General features: G+C 41.5%; 1 protein-coding gene across 2 annotated transcripts in view; it reads right to left on the bottom strand.

Annotated features, from left to right (window-relative positions):
- Window positions 1-7,562, bottom strand: part of LOC308467737 (cullin-4B) — a 120,532-nt gene extending 112,970 nt beyond the window's left edge. The window contains exons 1-3 of one of the 2 annotated variants that reach the window (XM_080989432.1): window positions 6,958-7,562; window positions 6,404-6,855; window positions 2,203-2,318 (exon numbers count right to left, since the gene is read on the bottom strand). In XM_080989432.1, coding sequence (XP_080845558.1) covers window positions 2,203-2,318; window positions 6,404-6,575 — 288 coding nt within the window. In that variant the 5' untranslated portion in view covers window positions 6,576-6,855; window positions 6,958-7,562. The remainder of the gene's footprint in view (window positions 1-2,202; window positions 2,319-6,403; window positions 6,856-6,957) is intronic. The other variant, XM_080989433.1, reaches the window with a different exon arrangement.
- Window positions 7,563-24,937: the final 17,375 nt, after the last annotated feature.

The raw sequence follows: 24,937 nt of genomic DNA, 5'->3' as shown, positions 1-24,937 counted from the left end.
CATCTAAATAAATAGCATAACTGTATCTCTAAGTGGATAATTATTAAATTAATTGGGAGCAAGGACCAAACGTAGATTAAAACATATACATAGAATACTTGATTAAGCATAGATAATGGATGAATAAAAACCAATAAGGAAAATTTAAGAGAGATCAGTTAAAAAAGAACAGCTGTATGGGATGGGGCTTCAGAAGTGCGGATATAACAATATGGGCCTTCTATTTAGGTCTGATTAGTAACATAGACCATCCTTCGGCGAATATCTATCATGGTGGTGCAAAATCTGGCGACGAAATATGTCACTTCTGGGCTTTCATCCTGTAGTAATAGGGAGATGTAGTGTTGTTCTGAATGCCCAGGGAACTTACATAGGATGGGCTGGATAAACCTGGCTCAAATGTCTATGTAATACTGGCAATGAAGAAGGGCATGCTCCGTTGTTTCCTGCTGCCCAGAGCCACATGGGCATTTCCTCTCGTCATATGGTATCTTCCTATAACGGCCTTCCTGTACTGCTGAAAGGAGGGCCTGACAACGGGTCAAGGTGAAAGCCCTTGGTTGTTTTGGTATTTCAAGATTAGCTATGTATGGCATTTGGGAAGTTGAGTATCTTCTGGTTTTGCTAATTAAAAAATTGGGGGACCTGGTTAGGTCTGCTTGTCGTTCTATGTCTACCACACGCTGTTTAATAATGTTTTTGCTTGTTCGTTCCCCATGCTAAGTAAGAACTGTGGATTGAATCCTAGAGTTATTATATTATCCACTGCTCGTTTCCATATCAAGTGGAAATCATCTTTGATAGTCAAGGAAGCAAGGCCGCTCAGAAGGGAGGCTAGTCTCAGCCAATAATTAAGAGTGGCAAGCCGCATTCTGGCCTTGATTCTTATGATTCTTTTAAAAATGTGTTCCAAAGCAGAGTGATAGCTTGCTGTTGCATGATAGAATTAACGCTTTGAACGAATTCTTGTTAGTACTTCATTTCATTTAGTGTGACAGCACCAACACTGTGTAACTCCCTGCCTATTGATATCAGGCAGGTGCCTTCACTGTATTTTTTCCAGTGCCTGCTGAAGACATTACTATTTAAACAAGCCTACCGAGATGTTTAGAAAGCTTGTTTTAGTTTGAATTTGTTATAGCCTACTCTATTATGGTTTGAACTTTCTGTATGTTTTAAATTATGGTTGCAATTTTTTTAGTGATAATTTTATTATTTTATATTTTTTGTAAACCTCTTTGAAAAAACACAGTAAGCAACTTAAGTTCCATATTGTTAGCAATACTGTAACTTGGATTCTACTCCTGGCAACTTTATTTTCTAGCTGTTTCCAGTTACTGATGCATACCCCTTAACTATCTGAAGAACAAGCCAAGATTAGTGTACTAATTTTCATTCCCATTAGCATCACAAGTTGAGTGCTGCACAGCTTGGTAAACACCAAGAATGTTTTATTGTATTTTATGTCCTATTTTATCAACTGCTGTAAACCATATTGATATTTTATAAGAGTGGGCTAATATAAATATATATATATATATATATATATATATATATATATATATATCAGAAGGCAGGTCCACTTGAACTTCCTGACACTCCAGATAGAGGTCCTGTAAAGGAGCCTCCCTGTCCCTCTCTTCTGGGATGATTAAACTTCACAACAAGTCTGTACTAGCACACCACAATCCTGAAGCAAACTGGGATGGAAGTGTCCATTCCAACAATAAGACCCTTTGCTTCCTTGTGAAACTGCTCAGCATATCCATCTAGAGAATCTTGGGTCAGACAAGCACTGCACCCTTGGAGATGTGCTTTGAAGTGTAGTCTGCCAATCTCTGAACTGCAGGACACTTAAAATTGTGGCCAGTGTTTGTTAAAGCACTACTATAAGCCAATAGTGAACATACCAGAAATCAGCAGGTCAGATTAACATATGAATATTTCTACTGGGCTGATGGAAAAAGTAAATCTCGCTTGACAAGCCCAGAAATGAAATTGTGAAGGAGCTCTTGTTGGTCATCTGAAATGCCATTTGTCCAACCTGAGGTCACACCTCACTGAGTGATTATGAGATCATTCCCACACTCGAAATCAGGATCTTGTTTGAGGCCCTACAAAGTGGCCTAAAAACATCAGGATTGCTTTCAGTCATGTAGGACTTTACCTATGGTTCTGAACACTACAAGTTTTGACACTTACCTGATAGAGCTCTTCTAAGTTGTACTTAATGGAAGTACTGTTTTGAATAGCTTCTACAGCTTCTTTCAGTTTTTGCCAGGTTTCATCTGTGTAATTTTCAGGCAGTTTAGGTTTATCTGGAAGATATTTTTTTTAAAAAGTGTCTTTTTTAAGAACATAAGAACAGCTCTTCTGGATCCAACCAAAGGCCCATTTAGTGAGCTTTCAATAGTGACCCACAAGATTTACTTCTGTGTCACTGGGCTACTGCCTGGAAACAGCAGTGAGCTTGAATCCTGGTAAGATGGAGGCACTGTGGGTTAGTTCATGTCTGAAAAACTGGCCAATTGCCTACCCTGGATGCGGTTACACTCCCTCAAGGAGGAGGTTTGCAGTTTGGAGGTGCTTCTGGATCCAGCTCTGTCACTGGAGGCTCAAGTAGTCTCAATGGCTAGAAGTGCCTTTTACCAACTCCAACTGGTTTGATGGCTACAGCCATTCCTGGACCAAGAGAACCTGGACACAGCATTTCATGCAGTGGTTACTTTGGGATTGGATTACTGCAATGTGCTCTTGGGCAGGGGGGGTTCCCTTGTACTTTATCCAAAAGCTGCAGTTAGTACAGAATGCTGCAGCACAACTGCTGGCAGGAGTGAGGCCTTATCAGCATATAACACCTGTGCTTAGAGGTCTGAACTGGTTGCCGATTTGCTGCCAGGCCAAGTTCAAGGTGTTACTATTAGTATAACGGTAAAGGGACCCCTGACCACTAGGTCCAGTCGTGACCGACTCTGGGGTTGCGGTGCTCATCTCGCTTTATTGGCCGAGGAAGCCGGCGTACAGCTTCCGGGTCATGTGGCCAGCATGACTAAGCCGCTTCTAATGAACCAGAGCAGCACACGGAAACGCCTTTTACCTTCCCGCCAGAGCGGTACCTATTTATCTACTTGCACTTTGATGTGTTTAGGAACCGCTAGGTTAGCAGGAGCAGGGACCGAGCAACGGGAGCTCACCCCGTCGCGGGGATTCGAACCGCCGACCTTCTGATCGGCAAGTCCTAGGCTCTGTGGTTTAACCCACAGGGCCACCCGCGTCCCTCTACTATTAGTATATAAAGCCCTTAATAACTTGGGATCAGTTTACTTATGAGATCACCTTACCCATCTGCCCACTCAACCACTTCATTTGGCAGAATTCAGTGTTTTACAGGTGCCATATAATACCCACACTTCTGTAAGACATCAATCATTTAGGTTTTTTCTACTATCAAGCAGTACATAAATTTGATGTAATAAATAATAAATAAAACTCATAACCTAGGAAGAATGTCTGTTTATATGGTTTCTACTGTAAGGGGTTTATGTTTTATTGCTGTAAACTGTTGGGTTTTTTTTAAGAGAGCAGCAGTGCTATTTTTCTAGAAAGAGAGGTGCCAGAACTCACCATGAATGCTTCCCTTGCTCTCTTATAATGGCAATAGTACCAACCTGAGAGGTGCAGGAACTGAGTTCCTGTGAGTTCCAGCTGAAACCGGAACTCTGTCCCATCAGTAGCTAAAGGTAGAAGTTCTTTAGTGTTGCAATTTATTTATCCACAGTGGTGACTTCCAAGTAAAACAAATTAAAACCAAACATTAACTCTTAACAGCACAGACCTCTACCAAACTATGACCCCATCAGAGTGGTGAACCAGTTGAATTGGGGAGGACAAAAGAACCATCAAGCCAACTGATTGCAGATCATGAGGACATTCACACTGAACTTGACAGCTTTGCTAATTACATAGGTGTCCTGTAGAAAACTAGGATGCCAATTTTCTTTCATAGTCAGACCTATAAAGCATTTATGCCTTCAGAAATATTCTACTATAATGTGCTGTATGCAAAGCTTCTCTTGAGGATTTTTCAGAATCTTCAGCAGGTAGACAATGTAGCAGTCTGTCTCATGGCATGGATCTATCACCAGATGCACATTAGACAAGTACTCCAATACATGATTTTAACTTTAAACCAGTTTCAGGCAATGTATCAATACATGTGACCTGAACACCAGATTTTCTAGTACAGTTGATATCAGTACCAATTCTAGAGCTACCAATTCAGCTAAAGAAATATCCTCATCCTCAGACGTTTGCACACTCTTCAGTTGTGGTAAGAGTGGTGTATATAGAGCAGGCATGTCCAAAGTCCGTTTCAGGGGCCTAATCCGGCCCGCCGGTCAATTTAATCTGAACCCCATGGAAGTACATGTCTTGGGGTAAAATCCTAAAAAAAAACCTCAGCAACCTCAATCCTAAGAAAAGCTCAAGAACTTTGGGGTAAAATTGTAAAAAAAAGTTCAACAATTCTGGGATTAAATCCTAAAAATGCCCAACAACCTCAGTTCTAAAAACAACTTTGGTCGGCCCTCACTCATGTTCACTTCATCAAATCTGGCCCTCTGATATAGAGGAAGGAGAAGACACAGACTAGATATGCAAATTCACAGCACATGCGTGGTACCATTAATTTGACACTGAGACATTTGCCCAAAAGGAGCAAAAAAAGAATCAAATAGGTACTCAATAAGAACTGGATTTACATATGAGTCAGGAAATACATCTGCAGGATTCACATTTACCAGTCAGAAGCAGAATTTTTTTTTTTAATGAGTGGAAGTGTCTGGGAAAGGCAAACATTGTTTAACAAAAGGCAACTTGATATGCACTTCTAGGGTACACAAACAGGAATGTGCTTATGATGGTGAGGCCAAAATTACAAAAATAAGGACCACCTGTATTGCTTTTTTTAATAGAGTGAAGGAAAGAAACAAACCACCAAGATATTCTAACTAGCTGTCATTCCCTGAAATAAGATACTTAAGATACTTTCTTTTAAAATAAATAAGTTAACTAATGTGCTTAAGAGGCAAAACTGTCTTATGAGACATATTTAAAGACACAAGGGAGTTTTCCAAACAGGATACAACAAAGCTCTTCAATGCCAAAGAAAAACATATTCACACCTGCTTTACAGGTATGAGCAGGTATCACTCTAAGCTTTCCCCCTCTTACCCATAAAGGTACCAGAATTAACCAAAGAATAGCAGTTCATGGTCTTTTGTTAGCTGAAGTTCAATTTATCGAAGGAACTCCACATTCCCAATTTAACACCCTAATTACATCATGCTGTAAAATTCTGAGGGTTCAGCCAAGATCAACTTCAGCTCCCTCTCATTTTCTGCCTGTCCTTTTACCTGGGACTCAACCAAACACCAGAGGGAATATTTTTGCATCTGTCCATATTTTGTCACTTTAGAAGACCCTGACAGGTTCTCAAATTATGGAGGCAGACAAATCTTGGGGAACACAAAATTCCAGAAAAGGATAGGCTCCTTCCCTTCCCCACAAGATGAATTGCCTCTGGCAAACAACTGTGCTTGATTCAAATTACATTTGTAGAGATGATTGTATCTCTAATGTTTTACCCCAAACCGACTGAGGAAGAAGGAAACGAATGAAGTGCTGCCACCTCATTTCCTGTGTATGGTTTTAGGAGAGGGTCAAGGATGTTCTGCACTATTCTGTGTAAGTACTGTACTACTACTCCAGAGCAGAGGTCCTCACATGCATGATGCAGCCGCAGGGAATGGCACACAGCTTTGCTTGAGACGCTCCACCCACTAACTTATGGAATAGAGCTGTAAAGCTTCACAAAAACTTGGTTTTTCCAAGTTACAATTTCTATCTATAACTATTTAAAATTAGGCTGCTCTTGACTTTTTCTCTTTTCGTTGTACTTTTAAAAACTTCATATTCCATTACACACTAAAACTGCAGCAAGAAATGGAACCTGGAGCAGGGATGTATAGTGAAGGGGTGTGGCCATGTTGAGGAGGACTGGCTTAATTCTGAATGCCACTGGAGAAGAAAAAACAATCCCTGTTCCTCCCCCTCTAGTCACCAGTTACATGGAGATTTAACCCCACAGAGCATGCCTCTTTTGTGCATTCTATATGAAAGAGCAGCTGACAGTTTTTTGGTTTAGCAAAAAAGAAAGGGCTACACTTGGAGATAAAGTTGTAACAGAGACCTGGTAAGTGGCCTGGCTTCCTCTAACAAAGGATTCCATGTCACAGTGTAATGAATAAGCCCTCACCCATGCAAGATTTCTGCAATATACTGTACAGGCCATCCCTCATGTAGATACATATTTCAGAGATAAAGAATGGCATCATCATGTTACCTTTAAAGTTCTTGATCACTAACTTCTTGGATGACCCAGGTTTACCACTGGCAAAACTGGAGACAGTAGAGGAGGCAGCTTTGGTCAGGCCATTTGTGTGATGTCCCACAGCTACAGAGGAAATTAAGACACTTTTGTTTTTGAGCTGCTGCTGGGAAGACTCTTCGGCCATCTTCACATCAAGTTCAAAAAGGTCCAATGAGTCCTTAAAGCACAACTTCTTCTGCAGGTGATGGTTGGAAGAGACCCCAGATGAAAAAAGGGAGCTGGTAGTAGTAATAATAGATGATATGGAGGAGTTGCTTCTGGAAAGAAGGGAGGAGCAAGAGAAGATGGATTCAACTTCTCACTCAATACTGTTGCTATTTAGTTTTCTCTTCTTGGAGTTGCTGCTACTAACATCAGTGGCAGGTCCGACCTCCTGAGCTACGGCTGCTGGGGGGAAGAGAAACCTGTGGGGAACATAAACACCAGTGAGGTGAACAGGCTGAATGGCATCAAATCCTTCTGCTGTAAAGGACATGCAAAAAGAGCCCCAGAGCAGGTCAGATTACCTCTGGCTTGTGGTCCAGGTCCAAAGAAAGAACAGCTGCTTCCTTGTTAGACAGATCCCCTCCCTTGTCTTTCCTCTCAGGAGGAACCCTTATTGGCCCTTCTGTCTAAGACGTTTGCTTCCCCCAAAGGGGCGGGAAGGTCTCCCTGGCAACCCTACCCCGACTCTTGCAAGGTTCTATCAGCAACTCATGGCCCCTCCGCAGCTCCTAGAAGGAGGGTTCTTTCAGTCTCTGCCTGGTTCCTTGTCCGAAACCGCCTCTCTCCTGAGGGGGCAACGGAGAAAGGAGTCACGCCCCCTTACCCCCCACCTCTTTCGCGATCCAGAGAGGGGAAGGAGGTAGCTCTGCCTCACTCCTTGTTACTGTCAAAACATCAGCGCAGTGACAAGTGAGTCTAAAGGATGGCGGCACATCCGGCCGCTCGGCATACTGGGAGTCCACCCTCCCCAGAAACATTTGCCGGGTAGCTCGAAAAAAGCTTCAGGTTTTTCGGCCACAATCTCACTTAGGGTGTGGAGAAATGCAGTGGGCAAGCCGGCTCCTGCCCTCTTTTCCGCGCTCATCCGCTCACTCAAACAAACAGACATTAACTCGCTCGCTTCTGCTTTTTCACCTACCTTCTGACCTACCGGAAGTGATCATATTACCGGGCGTCTGCTGTTGGTAGTGGTGCGGATCTCTCGAGCCCAGTGATGAGGCTCGGGTTCGTTGGGAAGCCTCACGTTCCAGCCCGTTGAAACGTTTCTTTACGTAAAGAGGTGGTGCTACCGCCCCGCTGTGGCTCTTCCGCAAAGTGTTGGTAGTGGGTATCATGAGGCACATCGCATGCTGTAGTAGCAAGCGTGGTATTGCTCGTACTGCTAGCTGCGATCCTTCCTCTCTTTCTTTTCCTCCTCCCTACCACTCGAATTAAGCCCTGTGGGTTTTCTTAACTGAGTGGATAAAAGCAAGGGAGGAGGGCTGAGCTATTTCTTGAGAGCAGCTTCTTTCCCTGCCTAATCTTCGCTTTCTCTTTGTTCATTTCGGTGGGTAGAGTGAAGAGATGTGTCCCATACCCCCTTAGTTTCCTGGGCAGGAATGGGTTAAGAGGAAATGGGGAGGGCCGTATACACAGATTCTTAGCCAATACAGTGGTACCTTGGGTTAAGTACTTAATTCGTTCCGGAGGTCCGTTCTTAACCTGAAACTGTTCTTAACCTGAAGCACCACTTTAGCTAATGGGGCCTCCTGCTGCCGCTGCTGCACGATTTCTGTTCTCATCCTGAAGCAAGGTTCTTAACCCGAGGTAATATTTCTGGGTTAGTGGAGTCTGTAACCTGAAGCGCATATAACCTGAAGCGTATGTAACCCAAGGTACCACTGTATAAGATACTTACAGATGGAAAAGATAGAGGCGGTTTTGCCCTCCCAGACTTTAAATTATATTATGAAGCTGCATGCCTGGTATGGATTAGGGACTGCATGAAGCTGAAAAAGCAAGAAGCATTAGGATTGGAAGGACATGACAATAGCTTTGGCTGGCATGCATACTTATGGTATGGGAAAGGGAAGGTACATAAAAGTTTCTATAACCATATAATTAGGAAATCAGTAATGAGAGTATGGGAGAGATATAAAGATCTCTTAGAACAGAAGACCCCTTGGTGGCTTTCACCACATGAAGCTTTACTGCTCAAACCACTTGGAAAGAAAGGAAAGTGGCTTACGGAAAATGGAAATTAAGAGATTATGAGGAAATAAAAGACCACTTTCAGAGTTGGTTACACTATCGGCAATTACATGAAATATACAAAGAAGACAGTTTTTTATATGACATCTAGATTCCAAAAGGAAGTTGTAGAAGGGAAGGTGAAGCTGCTGAAAGGTGCATATAGTATTCTGCTAGAATGGGAAACAAAAGATGAAGAGGTGAAATCAGTTATGATTAAATGGGCACAAGATATAGGTCACAATATAATGTTTGAAGACTGGGAAAGATTGTGGAAAATTGAGTTAAAATTTACAGATTGCTCTTTGTTGAAATAAAATTACATGAAAATGATGTATAGATGGTATATAACACCAGTGCAGATAGGAAGAATGTATAAAACTGGTTCAAATATATGTTGGAAATGTAAGGAAAAAGAAGGGACTTTTTACCATATGTGGTGGGATTGTAGCAAAATTTAAAAATTCTGGGAAATGATATATAATGAGTTGAAGAAAATGTTCCAATTAACATTTGTAAAAAAGCCTGAAACATTTTTGTTAGGGATTGTAGGAAAAGACCTGCCAAGGAAATTGAAAAACATCTTCATGTATGTGACAACGGCGGCAAGAGTCTTAATAGCACAAAGATGGAAGAATGAAGAAATCCCGACCAAGAAACTGTGGCAAGAAAAATTGATGGATTATGTGGAATTGGCGAAATTGAGACACAAACTACGTGATAAGGACAACTGTGATTTTAAAGAATAATGGGAACCCTTTACAAAGTACTTAAAGAAACAACAAAATGAACTGGACTCCTTGGCAGGTTTTGAATAAACATACACAAACTTTTTATTGGTAATATATAGATAGATAAATTAAGGATCTTTACAATTTTACAACATGCAGAGAATAACATGTGCTGAAAAACCAGAGAGAGGAGCTGAGGGAAGTCTGGAGGGTGGGATGGGAGGGTGGGTTTTTATTTTGGGGGAGGGGGGAGGGGAAAAATGGGGGGGATGAGGATGATGTATTTTTGGTAAATTGTTATGTTGAAATGCCTAATAAAAAACATTTTTTAAAAAAGGTCCCGCATACCTGTATTGGAACTCTGTTGCAACAGAAAAATAAAGATCTTCCTTGCTTTCACTAAAATAAAAATAAAAATAAAAATAAAAATATTTTTGTTTCATTCTTTTTATTTTCCAGCTGATTTCCTCATTAACTATCATAGAATATTGAGTTTGTAATGTTCTAATCGCCTGTTTATGCTTAAAATTCTACAAGGTAGGCTCAAGCAGTATGTGGACTGAGAACTCCCAGAAGTGCAAGCTGGATTTAGAAGAGGCAGAGGAACCAGAGACCAAATTGGTGACCCCGACGTGATTTGCCAGATCCCTTATGCAGCCAGCCCTCATACTTCACTCGACTGGAAAAGTCTCAGCGCGCTATTTCGTGAGTATGGGAGGGGAATTGACTAAATTCCAAAAAGAGCATGCTAAAGAATTGCTTCATCTAGTTAGACAGCGGGTGGTGGGTGTTCATATTTCTTTAAAGGAAATTGAACAATTGCTATGCGAGATTGCTTGCCAGTGCCCTTCCTATCCAGAAACTGGTTCTTTGGAAGTAGAAACTTGGCAAAAGATCGGAAAGACCCTCTTTGCAGAACCGAGGGCTCCGATTCATTGTCTGCTCACTTGGCAGAAATGTGCAGAGGCCGTTGCTAAATTAGGACCCCAGGCGTCTCCCTCGACCCCTGCCCTTCTGGCCATTGCAGACAATCCCCCACCTTACCCAAAGCTTTTGCCTCCTTCGCAACCCTGCCTCTCCCCTCCTCAAACACCTGCCCCCTGCCAACCCCTCCCTATGTCTCAACCGTCTCAGCCTGCATCCTCCCCCCCATCCCTCTTTCGCCTGCCACAGCCCCTGTTTGCTCTACAGGAGCTGTGCGCGCTGCGCTTTCTCTGGCTAGGCAGAAAGGGCTCCTGTCCTTAGAGGAGGAATCTGAGTGGGCTGGTGGCATGCCATCTGCTTTCCCTATCACCTATACAAACCCAGGAACTGCTCAACAGTAGGTTTTTTACGAGACGCTTCCTTATTCTGTAATGAGAGAATTAAGGAAAGCCATTACTGATTCCGGTCTAAAATCCTCTTATGTAATAGGAATGCTAGAAGGAATAGCAACTGGTTACACAATGCTACTTCAAGACTGGAAAGACCTGATGCGCATGCTTTTATCCCCGGTTCAGTATGTGGTGTTTGAGAGTGAATTTAAACATAGCGCATCAGCCCTGTCTGATCCGCAGCATACAGCCAATCAACTTTATGGCACGGGTCAGTATGATAATATACCAGCCCAGGCGACGCTGACACCTCTACATTTTAGTCGCACCGCGACCTGTGTACAACGCGCCTTCCGGAAAGTCCCTGTCTCAGGGCAACCGCTGAGCTCCTTTGTCAATATTAAGCAACAGCATTCGGAGCCCTACCATCAGTTTATAGATAGATTGAAAGAATCAGTCACTAGGCAGATTGATAACACTACAGCTCAAAATGAATTGATGAAAAAATTGGCCTTTGAAAACGCAAACACCGATTGCAAGAAAGCATTGCAGTCAATCATACATCGCCCTAAATATGACCTGGCCGATATGATTCAAGCTTGTGCGGATGTCGGTAGCCAGAGCCATGCGATGTCTTTGCTTGCCGTCGCGATCCAAGCTAATAATAAACCTACAGGTAATTGCTTTAATTGCAAGCGCCCAGGCCATTTTGCTAAGCAATGCAGAGCCCCTGGCGGGGGGGGGGGGGCAAACAGGGATGGTGCTGCCAACAAGGCTAGACCTTCCAAAAAATGCCCGAAATGTGGAAAAGGCTATCATTGGGCAAATCAGTGCAGGAGTCTGGGAAACTCCATAGCGGCCCCACTCTCGGGCCAGGACAAATAGAGAGCCCTCCGCCTTTAGTTTCCGCTGCTGAAAAATTTTCTAAATATACACCCTCTGATTTTACCATTGAATTGATCAACCAAGAGACCAAAGACACTGTTTTACCTGGTGAAATTGTGCTTATGCCCACCCAATTGGCAGGCCCACTAGCTCCTAAAGTCGCAGGTTTAATTTTACCCAAATTTTCTGCGGCAAAAGAAGGAATCCAGGTTATTCCAGGAGTTCTGGATCCTGACTATGTGGGCACAATAATGGTTCAACTTTGGAGCCATATGCCCATGCAGTTAAATAAGGGTGAGTCCTGGGCGCATTTGGTGGTGCTCCTTTCTCATCCTACTGCTTCTATTATGGATAGTAATTTGCACGAGCTCTCTTCTTTCCCTCCACAGCTGTTAGCTGTAGTCCAGAGGATTGGTGAAAAGAAACTTCTTCGTAAGTATAAAATCAATGGTATAGTGCTGGAAGGCTTGATTGACACGGGCGCAGACATTTCTGTAATTTCCAGTAGTTGCTGGGACCCCACGTGGCCCCTTGAGTCTGCCTCTGCAGTTTGGGGTGTGGGTGGACCCCAAACCTCTTCCAAAAGCGTACAGTGGCTGCCTGTTTCTCTGCCTGATAGCTCTGAAACCATTGCATACATCCAGCCCTGTGTGCTGAAAATCCACCTCAATCTGTGGGGCAGAGACTTACTACAACAATTACAAGCTACCATTCAATTTAATGAGTAAGCTTGCACTTCCCCTCAGCTGGAAATCTACCAGTCCTGTATGGGTGGAACAATGGCCCATAACGCGGGAAAAGCTACTTGCTTTAAAACAATTAGTGAATGAACAATTATCGGCAGACCATATAGAGCCTTCAGTTAGCCCCTATAATACCCCCATCTTCGTCATAAAAAAGAAGAGTGGCAAATGGAGATTTCTCCAGGATTTAAGGAAAATAAACCAGATCCTTGAACCCATGGGGCCCTTGCAGTGTGGTCTGCCTAATCCAAATGTGATTCCACATTCTTATCAATTGGCTATAATAGATTTGCAAGATTGTTTCTTCTCCATTCTCCTACAGGAGAAGGATCGTAAATTCTTTGCTTTTACTGTTCCTGTGTTAAATAACAGTCAGCCCACGGAACGGTACCAATGGAAAGTCCTACCACAAGGAATGTTGAATTCCAATGGGAAACTGCTCTCTCCACTAGCATTGATTTGCAGTGCGCTTTAGCCGATTTTGTTGGCCAAGTGGCTTGCCATATCCCAGCCGACCCTCGCCTGCAAATGAGCAAACAAATTTCCCTGTCTTTCTCTTCCATATTATCTCCTGTCCCTTTGGATGCCCCTACTGTCATTACTGACGGATCCCCCTCCAGGGGGGTGGTTGCCTGGCAACAAAATGAGGAATGGCACAGCCTCTACACTCTTCCACAAAAGTCTGCCCAGCGTTCTGAGTTAGCAGCTGCTGTCAAAGCTCTGCACCACTTCTCCTCACAGCCCTTTAATTTGGTAGTGGACAGTCTTTATGTTGCAAATGTCATAACTCGTCTACAAGGCAGTTATGTAAGTCCTTTATTGGATGACAACTTATTGAGCCTTTTCCTATCCTTACAATTGCTTCTTTCTAATCGCTCCCACCCTCTATTTGTGGTGCACATTCGCTCTCACCAACCCTTCCCAGGCTTTATCACTGATGGCAATGCAAAAGCAGATTCTTTGCTTCGAGCTTTGCCTGTTTCCCCTATTGAAAGTCATGCTTTCCATCATCAAAATGCAAAAGCCCTTAGCCGCCAGTTCCAAATCCCGTTGGAAGCGGCACGTGCAATTATCCAACAATGCCCTCAATGCTCTAATCAGATTGGCCACCCCAGCCCTGGTGTTAATCCCCGTGGGCTGGCAGCCAACCAGTTGTGGCAAATGGATGTAACTCACTTCGCCCCTTTTTCACCTTGGAAGTTCATACATGTTTGCCTTGATACGTTCTCTGGCTTTATTTGGGCCACCCCTCAAAGGGGAGAACAAGTTAAGCATGTTTGCAATCATCTTGTTCGTACCATGTCAGTCATGGGCAAGCCTCATTCCTTGAAAACTGACAATGCCCCAGCGTACTGTGCAAAAACCTTTGCTCAGTTCTGTGAAACTTGGAATAGTCACCATTTATTTGGCAACCCCTATAATTCTCAAGGCCAAGCGATTGTTGAACGTGCCAATCGCACTTTAAAAACTGCCTTGATTCGACAAGAAAAGAAGGCCAGAGTCCCAGCCTCACTCTCTGAAAAGGAAGGCTGGTTGGCCAGTGTTCTCTTTACTCTCAATCATTTGAATGTTTCCATACAGGATCATCAATCTTATACTCGCCTCCAGAAGCACTTTCAGCAAGCTGAGATACTCCCAGCCCCATTGGTCCGCTATAAGATACTACCCTCCAACGAATGGAGTGAACCTGTAAAACTGATCACCTGGGGAAAGGGTTACGCTGCAGTTTCTACTCCACAGGGTGCTCGCTGGGTTCCCGCACGCTGCATCCGCCTATATCATGGCGTGGCGACAGACCCTACCGGATCCGATACCGCAGTTCGACCGCAAACTACAGATCGCCCAGGATGTGGCGTCCAGCCCCCCCAGGACTCGCAAGCGGGGAAATCGTAATGGACCAGTGACGTGGGGCCAAATAAAATCACTCTCATTTCAGGCTGAACAGCTTAGAAAGGAAAAGCAGCTTGAAGCAACCCCTGAGAATTTGCTTATGTGTATTATTTCCTGCCTTAATATTAATTTCATGATAGTGCTCCTTCTCAGCGTTTTGTTTTTGCCTCTTTCTGCCTCCGCTCCTAATAGCGATACCCACACACCAACAAATGTGTGGGAATCTTTTGCAAAGACCCTCAATATTTCTTCCTTTTGCCTAACCCAACAGGTATCTATAGGGGAAATCCTTGGCTCCTGCCTTATCCCTGTTTGCCATGACCCTTTTGATATACAAAATGATACCTGGTTTTTCTCATCCCTACCCGAAAATGATTCTCTACGCACCCTTGGTTATTCCGGTTACTATGTCTGGGGTAACCAAGTGCGCCGACGCCCACCTCTGGCCATTGACTTATTGACCCCATACGTGGCTTCTTTTAATGTCACTTGCGCCCGTATGGTGAATTGCACAAAAACCAACTGTGTAAAAATGGCCAAAGATAACTTCCACTGCTCTAATTATGTAAATATTTCTTATGTATATAAATACACAGAACTACCTGCAGGTTGGTTCTGGTCGTGTCCTGGCTATACATTTAATTACATTCCAGCAAACATCAGCCATGGAACACCCTGTTGTTTAAGCCGTTTGTCCATCGTATTACCCCAAAAGCATCATTTGACCCGCTCTCGATATCGCCGCTCTATTGAATTAACTAACGATTGTGATGATTCAATTTCTCTTCCCAGTAGGTCTGAATATATCTCCTTAGCTGTTTCTCTCTTAGGAGTCCCTGGATTGGCTGTACGCAATAGTAGAAACATTAATTCTTTAGCTTGTTCTGCAGCAAAAGCCCTGAATTATACTTCTCAAGGCCTTCACCTTTTGAATAAAGAACAAAGTGAACTCCAGTATGGACTTTTGCAGAACCGCGCTGCTATAGATTATTTGCTGATGCTTCATCATGATGGCTGTGAACAAGTGAATGATGTGTTGTTTCAATATTACTGATAATTCTAAAGCCATTCAAAGCCAAATCTCTCATTTGCAAAATCTTACACACCACATTAAACAGGACGTTGGATTTTCTGGCCTCTGGGATTCTTTCACCCAGTGGCTTACCGCTTGGTTGCCAAACCTTACTTGGCTTCGTAATCTCTTTCAATATGCCATTGTCATAATATGTATATTAATTTTGCTATGTTACTTCCTCCAATGCATTCCTGGCCTCATAAGTCTTTTGTCTCGGCTTCTCTCTCCCCCTCAGCCACCCAATAAACTCCTTGCTGCCTACTTTGCGAAATGGCAGCACCGACAGTAAACATTAGGGGAGATGTGGGCAGACTTATTTTGGGCATGCGCTGGCAGACCACGTATCCTGAAATATTTTTGTCCCGTCAACCCTGGCGAACTTATTTCGGGCATTCGCTGGCATACCACGTATCCCAAAGTATTTTTGTCTTATTTACCCAGAACACCTCGCAAACAAGAAAAGAAAGGGGGAGATGAAGGGAAGTTCTCTTTCTGCACATAACTGTGGCATTATGGGAAGTCCTGCTTCTTTTCTCTGGCATTCTGGGAAGTCTCGCTTCTAAGCTTTTCTCTGCTTCTGTACATACTGTACAACCTGTTCTAAATACCAAGACATTCCCTCATTTCCCTAGGATGCTCAGTTCATCTTAAGTTCATGAAAACACTATGACCTGTTCTTAATGCATAGCTGACCACATCTACGGAACTCGATTATTATATTCTTTCATGTTATGATCAATCATTAGTAATTGTTTTAGTCATGCTATATCAATCATTAGTTATAATTTAATTAGGACGTTTCATGCCTGTGCTCCATTTCCCAGCCTTTAATCTATTGGTGATTAATGCCTATACGTAACCCTCGCCTTGTGCTTGTGTTAACCAATCAGCAACAAGTTGCTTTGTGTTTGTATCAACCAATCAGCAACGAGCGCACCTGTGGCAATGTTTGTAATATTCAAAAAAAGAGAGTTCTCGGGGCTTGCTCCAGAGACGCCTCTCACATGACACCTACTACTCATCTGTCGTGATTTCATTCCAACACATCAGCAGCCACAAAATTAAAAGACGCCTGCTTCTTGGGAGAAAAGCAATGACCAACCTAGACAGCATCTTATAAAGCAGAGACATCACCTTGCCAGCAAAGGTCCGTATAGTTAGTGATGTATGGAAGTGAGAGCTGGACCATAAAGAAGGCTGATCGCCAAAGAATTGATGCTTTTGAATTATGGTGCTGGAGGAGACTCTTGAGAGTCCCATGGACTGCAAGAAGATCTAACCTCTCCATTCTGAAGGAAATCAGCCCTGAGTGCTCACTGGAAGGACAGATCCTGAAGCTGAGGCTCCAATACTTTGGCCACCTCATGAGAAGAGAAGACTCCCTGGAAAAGACCGTGATGTTGGGAAAGATGGAGGGCACAAGGAGAAGGGGACAACAGAGGACGAGATGGTTGGACAGTGTTCTCGAAGCTACCAGCATGAGTTTGACCAAACTGCAAGAGGCAGTGCAAGACAGGAGTGCCTGGCGTGCTTTGGTCCATTGGGTCACGAAGAGTCAGACATGACTAAACAACAACAACAACAACAACAATCGCCTGTTTAACTGACTCTTTATTTGCTTTCTTTGACAATTGTTTCTCCTTATCCGCAATTTCACCCAAGATACCTTTTTTCCTTTTTCCTTTCAATTTCTTTTAAAATAAGTTTGTTATATAAACAGTCCTCTCATTACCGCCTTACTTGTGTCCCTGATTGTCCGCAATTTTGTCTGTCCTTGAATGTTTATTTCGAAATAGTCACTCAAAGCCTTTTTAACTTTTTCTATAAATTTTTGATCATCTAATAAAGCTTCATTCAATCTCCATTTAAATGAAATTTGACTTTCTTTTTGTATTTCCATTATTAAGGAATTATGTTCTGAAAATGTCCTGGGATTAATCTTGATTTTTTTAACTTGAGGTTCCAACTCTCTTGAAATCCATAAAGAGTCTATTCTTGAACTACTTTCATGAACATGGCTATAATAAGTGAACTCTTTACCAAACAAATGTCTTGTTCTCCATCAGATTCGAAGTTTGAGCCAAATCAAAAAAGGTACAGTGGTACCTCGGGTTACATACCACTGTATTTTATCCTTGGCCTCCCCCCCCCCCGATAAACTTAGAGATTTCTTTCTGCCATTTTTTAAAACATTCATCTTTCACAATTACTGGGACTAATTGGAAGAGGAATAGCATTTTTGGCAGCACATTCATTTTGACCGCCGCTGTTTTTCCTAGCAATGAGAGATTCATTCTGCTCCATATTTCTAAATTTCTTTTTATCTCAAGCCAAATTTTTCATAGTTGTCTTTGTATAAGTTTATATTTCTTGATGTTAGCCATATCCCTAAATACTTAACCTTTTTGTGGACTTCTATCTCAATATTTAGCTCCAATTCCTTTCCCCCCCCCCTTCCTTCAAGTTTTTAACTAGTAGTTTTGTTTTATTCCTGTTTAATTTAAGTCTTGCCACTTCCCCAAATTTCTGAATCTTTTCTATAACTTTAGGGAGTGAGGTTTTTGGGTCTTCCACAGTTATCACTAAGTCATCAGCATATGCTTTTAATTTAAACTCACTTTTCCCAGTTTTTATGCCTGTAATCTATTTATCTATTTATCTGCTCTTATGTTTCTGGCAAGTACTTCCAGTACCAGGATGAACAACAATGGTGATAATGCACATCCTTGTCTAGTTCCTTTTTGTATCTTACATTCGTCCGTTATCACCTGATTTATAATTAGTTGTCCTTTTTGCGCTGAGTAAATTGCTAATATTCCTGGCAGTGGTGGTTGCTCGTGAGTAACCAGGCAGGACTCTGACCTGTCTTTTACAGATTTTATTTGGTGCAAAACTATTTACAGTGCAGAACCACAAGTTAATGTCTGCCTCTATCACTAGCAGAATCTAGGATTGGCCTCTTCTGGGTTCTTCCCCCAACATAAGAACTTAGTCACCCCCAGCCGTTTCCTTCCTTCTTTGCATTTTACCCCTCTGCGCAAGGTGAGCGACGGAAGAGGCATGTTTCCCTCCTGGCTGGCTGGGGCTCCCAGCAGCATCCTCTAGCCCTTTCCCCTCCTTTACCCTGGAGGTGTGGCTTTCCCCACCGCAGGAAGAGGAACTGCTTCGCAAGATTTTCAGAGGTTCCCTGTATCCCAACGGCCCCTCTGCCTCCCTTCCCTGTTCCGATGGCAGTCCCCTGACAGGACCACATTTAATTTATTTGAGTAACTTTGTCATGAATTTCCAAGAGACGTTGTCAAAAGCTTTCTCAGCATCAATAAGCATCGTTGCTGCTTTCTTTTCATTTTCAACCTCCAGGTATTCTATTATATTCAGAATATTCCTTATATTCTCCTTCATTTGTCTACCTGGAAGAAACCCTGCCTGATCTTAATGTATATACTCATTTAGTATTTTTTTCAATCTATTAGCTAATATGTTTGCAAACAATTTGTAATTGTTGTTTAACAAAGAAATAGGCCTGTAATTTTTAATTTGCAGCAAGTCTGCATCTTGTTTTGGGATGTCATGTAGGCCTCTTTCCATGTTTCTGGGATTTCACCTGTAATCAATATCTCATTCATGACATCTTTCAAGGGATTCACTAATTGCTCACTTAACTTTTTGTAATATTTTGCCGTAAGTCCATCCGGGCCTGGTGACTTGCCATTTCGTTCTGCTTCCCTTGAACCCCTTCCAAGGTTCCCATCATCCCTTTTTGTTCCTCAATTCTCCTACCTCCTCTTTGGCCTTTTCTGGTTTGTCTACTTTGGTTTCCAACTTGTTGACCTTGTCTCCCAATATCCCAAATTGCTCTTTCAGTAGTCTATTTGAGTTTTCAATGTCTCTATGAACTTGTTCAATCAATGTTTGATTAGATTTTTCCATATCCATGAACCTGTTGTGTAAAGTTTTGCATCGACTGAACCATTTCTTTCCTAAATTCCAAAAGTTGCTGTGCAAGTAAATCTGTCTGCTCTCTCCCCCCTTTATGAGGCAGTTCCTCTTGGACACTGGGCCTTCTAGCTGCAGCCGCAGCTGCAGCTTTTCTGGTTACTGTTCCTTCCTGTTTACCCGACATGTCTATATCAGTTGCTTCCCAGTGTTATTTTGAATTATTCAAGGTCACACCTGCAAAGCCCAACTCTGTCCAGCCGTGAGATGGTTTCCCACCTCCCATACTTATTTTCCACTTTCCCTTTCCCTTTTGTCTGCCTTCTCCCTCCCCTCTGCAGCAAATCATACAGTCATACAATAACAAAAAGAAAGAGCAGAGAGGAAAAGGAACAGCCAATAAAATTAAAAGACTTAAAATATACAGTTGAAAGGGAGAAACAAAAAATAAAATTAAAAAGTCCAAAAAGAAAAAATCAGAGCAGTACAATTTCAGTTTTATGTCTTTAAGAGCAAGGTTGTACTTAATTTGTACTTTAGTTGTTGTTGTTTAGTCATTTAGTCATGTCCGACTCTTCTTTTATTTAAAGAATATTTATTCCAGTTTTAAAGTTACAAAAAATATAGAAAAAACAAACCACACACATCTTACAAAAAACAAACAATAAAAAAGAAATAAGAAAGACAAAAAATCACAGTAAAAAATAACAAAATTCAAATTAGACCATTACAACCTTTTTCCCTTTTACTTGTTTCCATGACTTCCTCTCACCTCCCTGCTTTGTATTCTAGTTTAAATCGTATCTCCAGCAAATCCTTCTAACCTTCTTTTCTTTTACTTATTTTAACATTCGAAAGTATTTAATTCTCCTCTATCCTCATTTTACACTTCATATTTACTTATTCCATTATACCCTGTCTGCCAATACGGTCTAATATTCTTCTCCAACCTTTTTCTAACATTCTTTTATATTACAGTGTTTCTGAAGATAAATTTTAAATTTTTTCCAGTCTTCTTCCATCAACCCTTCTTCCTGATCTCGAATTCTGCCGGTCATCTCAGCCAGTTCCATATAGTCGATCACTTTCCTCTGCCATTCTTCTCGGGTAGGCAATTCTTGTGTCTTCCAATATTTCCCAATAAGTATTCTTGCCGCTGCTGTTGCATACATAAAAAAATTCCTATCTTCCCTTTGCACCAATTGGCCGACCATGCCCAAGAGGAAGGCCTCTGGTTTCTTCACAAAAGTGTATTTCAATACCTTTTTTAGTTCATTATATATCATTTCCCAGAAGGCCTTGATCTTTGGGCACGTCCACCAAAGGTGGAAAAAGGTTCCTTCATTTTCTTTGCATTTCCAACATTTATTATCGGGCAGATGATAAATTTTAGCTAGCTTGACTGGGGTTAAGTACCACCTATAAATCATTTTCATTATATTTTCTCTTAATACATTGCAAGCCGTAAACTTCATACCTGTGGTCCATAACCATTCCCAGTCAGCAAACATAATATTATGCCCAACATCTTGTGCCCATTTAATCATAGCAGACTTGACCATTTCATCCTGTGTATTCCATTTCAACAGCAGATTATACATTCTTGACAAATTTTTAGTTTTGGGTTCTAACAATTCCGTTTCCAGTTTAGATTTTTCCTCCTGGAAACCAATCTTTTTATCTAAGTTAAAAACCTCCCTTATTTGATAATAGTGAAGCCAGTCTCGAACTTTAGTTTTTAATTTGTCAAAACTCTGCAATTTTAGTTTATCTCCAACTTGTTCTAAAATTTCACAATATTTTGGCCAGTTTGTCTCCATATTAGTTTTTTTCAATGCCTTTGCCTCCATTGGTGACAGCCACCTTGGTGTTTTACTTTCCAACAAATCCTTATATCTCACCCAAACATTAAACAATGCTTTCCTGACAATATGATTCTTAAAGGCCTTATGCGCTTTAACTTTGTCATACCATAAATATGCATGCCATCCAAACACATTATCAAAACCTTCTAGATCCAAAATGTCCACATTTTCAAGAAGTAGCCAATCTTTCAGCCAGCAAAAAGCGGCTGATTCATAGTAAAGTTTAAGATCTGGCAGGGCAAATCCCCCTCTTTCCTTCGCATCTGTTAATATCTTAAATTTTATTCTAGGCTTTTTGCCCTGCCAGATAAATTTGGAAATATCTCTTTGCCACCTCTTGAAACAGTCCATTTTATCCACAATTTGCAATGTTTGAAACAAAAACAGCATTCTAGGCAATACATTCATCTTTATCGCAGCAATTCGGCCCAACAATGATAACTTCAATTTTGACCATATTTCTAAATCCTTCTTCACTTCTGACCAACATTTTTCATAATTATCTTTAAACAAATTCACATTTTTAGCAGTCATATTCACCCCTAGATATTTCACTTTGTTAACTATTGTTAATCCTGTCTCTTTCTGAAACCTCTCCTTCTCAATCTCTGTAAGGTTTTTCTCTAATACCTTAGTTTTCGTCTTGTTTAATTTAAAACCTGCTACTTGACCAAATTCTTGGATTAATTGTAATACTCTTTTTGTGCTGGCTTCTGGCTCCTGTAATGTCAAAACTAAATCATCAGCAAAAGCTTTCAATTTGTACTGTTTAGCTCCGAGTTGTATACCTTTAACCAATTGGTCTTTTCTAATCATGTTGAGCAAAACCTCCAGGACCGATATAAAAAGCAATGGGGAGATTGGGCAGCCCTGTCTTGTTCCTTTCTCTATCTTAAATTCTTCTGTAACTACATTGTTCACAATAAGCTTAGCTTTTTGTTCCGAATAAATTGCACCTATACCATTTTCAAAACTTTGGCCTACCCCCATCCCCTGCAAATTTTTCTTCATAAAACTCCAAGAAATATTGTCAAACGCTTTCTCTGCATCTACAAATATTAAAACAGCTTTAGTATTGATGTTAACTTGCAATTTTTCCAAAATATTGATAATATTCCTAGTATTATCTGACAGATGTCTCCCAGGGAGAAAGCCCGCCTGATCTTTATGAATCTCTTTTACCAATACATTTTTTAATCTTTTAGCCATAATTTCCGCAAAAATTTTGTAATCCACATTAAGTAGGGATATGGGACGGTAGTTCTTCAACTGTGTCTTCTCCACTTCGGTTTTTGGTATAAGTGTAATGTATGCTTCTTTCCACGACTCGGGTGCTTTTCCTCCCCGTAGTATTTCATTGCAAAGTTCTTTCAGCGGTTGCAGTAACCATTCTTTCAAAGATTTGTAGTACTTTGCAGTTAATCCATCCGGTCCTGGAGATTTGCCCAATTTCATATTCTGGATGGCTCCTTCCACCTCTTGATCAGATATTGTAGAATTTAATATTGATTTACTCTCTTGAGATACTTTTTGTAATCCATTATTTTTCAAAAATCGATCAATGTCTAATTCTTTCTGGGTCTCCTGCGTATATAACTGTTTGAAATAGTTCTGAAAGCACTTCCGAATCTCTCCAGGATTCTGTATGTTCTTCCCTTCTACTACCAAGTTCGTAATCGTATTCAGCTTTTGTCTTTTTTTCATTTGCCAGGCCAATAATTTCCCACATTTATTTGCCGATTCGAAGGTCTTTTGTTTCATCTGTTTGACCTTCCATTCTATCTCCTGGTTCATCAATTTCATATATTGTACTTGGTATAGCTTTATCTCTTTTAGAATCTCCTGTGAGTTCGGTTTCGCCCTCAGTCTTTTTTCTCCATCCTTAATTTTCTCCAGAATTTTTTCTCTCTTCTCATTTTGATATCTTTTCCTAATTGCGTTTTGTTGTATCAAAAATCCTCTCATCACCGCTTTGCTGGCATCCCAAATCACTCTTTTTTCTGTCGTGGTATTTAAATTTATCTCAAAATAGTCTCTCAAATTCTTCTGAGCCTTTTTAATAATTTCCTCGTTCCTAAACAAGGAGTCATTCATCCTCCATCTAAAAGCTCCAATTGGCGTTGATATCATTTCAATCTTTACTGGATTGTGATCAGAGCAAATTTTCGGGCAAATCACCGCTTTTTTAATCTTAGGGGCCAGTCCTCTAGTTATCCAGATTTGGTCTATTCTTGTCCATGTCATATTTGCTTCAGAGAAGAAGGTTCCTTCTCTTTCCAAGGGGTTCTTTATTCGCCAAATATCCACAAGATCCATATTGTCAGTCATTTCAAAAAATGTCCTTGGTAGTCTTCCATCTTTTGTCACTGTTTGTCTTTGGGCTTTATCCATATTTGTAGACACTACTCCATTCATATCTCCCATCAAAATAATGTTGTAATCCAAATAATCCAGGAGAGTTTCATGCAATTTCTTAAAGAATTCTGATTTTCCCTCATTTGGTGCATATACACCTATTATCAAAAATTTCTGTCCTTGGAACTGAATTTCAATTGCTATATATCTTCCTTGATCATCTTTAAATATAAACGTTAACTTATGTTCTGCAATCTCTTTCTGCAGGTCTGGTACCTTTTCAGTTTCCAATTGCCCCAATTTAAATTCTACAGCAGCAGTCTTTTCCTGTATAGACTTTGAGTCTTGCAGTAGTCTCTGAATAGATTCCGTGTTACTGTTTACCTTTTTCTCCAAATTGTCTAATGTTTCTGTGTTTAAGTCAATTTTTCTATTTGCAATATCCACTTTCTGGTTCGTTTCTTCCACTTTCCTGTTCGTCTCCCCCACCCTTGTACTAAGTTGCTGTATAGATTCATTAATCTTAGCCAGAGCACTGGCTAAAATTTCCTCAGACATTCCACCAGACTTAGATTGTGTTGCCGATGCAGGCAAACCAGTAGATGATTGCCTTCTATGTACCCAGGGTTTCCCTGATCTCAAGACTGACTGGTCTTTTTGACCATCAGCCATAACAAAGTGAAGATCAAATTCCTTTCCCACGTCTGGTGTTCCTGTTTACAAGTGGAAAATTCCTTTCCTGTAGTTTCAGAGAGTCCCACTAGGTGGACACTGTTGCCACCTAACCAGTTACTGTCCTTCTAAAGTAACAGGAAAGAGAAACTAAGTAAAAAGACAAAGATGGAGGACACAATGTAGCTTTCCAATTCTTTTCCCCAATGAAATTGGCCACAATGTATCTTCTTTACAGCCAACAAGCAGCTCTGACAGCTTTGACAGCTGAGACGTCCCACTGACAGATCGCTCTTTAAATCTTTAGATCTTTAAGCAGTCCGGTAGAATCAAGAGCCTTTCCCTTGTCCCTCCGAAAGGTAGATTCCGCCAAAGTTCTCAGGTCAGAAAGAAAACATTTATTTCAGTTCTATTTTCCCACGTTTAGCTCCAAATCTCTATGCTTTATTCCAAATACAATGCGGGGAAGCGGACTTCCTGTTTGCGCTTCCTCCGCGGTAGCCAATTCAGACGTTTTTTTTGCAGCTTAAAACTTTTCCGTTTTTACCCAAATAGTCCAGTTAGTCCAATTAGTACTCTTTTAATCCAATTCCTCTACTCACGGTTAAAATTTAAGTCCAAATGTCCCAGGAATAAGTCAGCGCTCTCCAGCAACGGCAACACGGCTTCGCTCAGTGGAAGGAGCGATCAGCTCGCAGCACCGCGCTTCTCCCCCGCTCCCTTCCGAAGCCTCAAAAAAGGCTTCCTTTCGGGTTGGGGGGGCGCTCCAAGGTGCCCGCCGAGCCTCCACGTTCGCAGGCGTCCGCG

Source organism: Podarcis pityusensis, assembly GCF_964106645.2.
Source record: "Podarcis pityusensis genome assembly, chromosome: W".
In the NCBI taxonomy this organism is placed as follows: domain Eukaryota; kingdom Metazoa; phylum Chordata; class Lepidosauria; order Squamata; family Lacertidae; genus Podarcis; species Podarcis pityusensis.
Note: the sequence above shows the minus strand (reverse complement) of the source record. Positions and strands in the feature narration are given on the sequence as shown.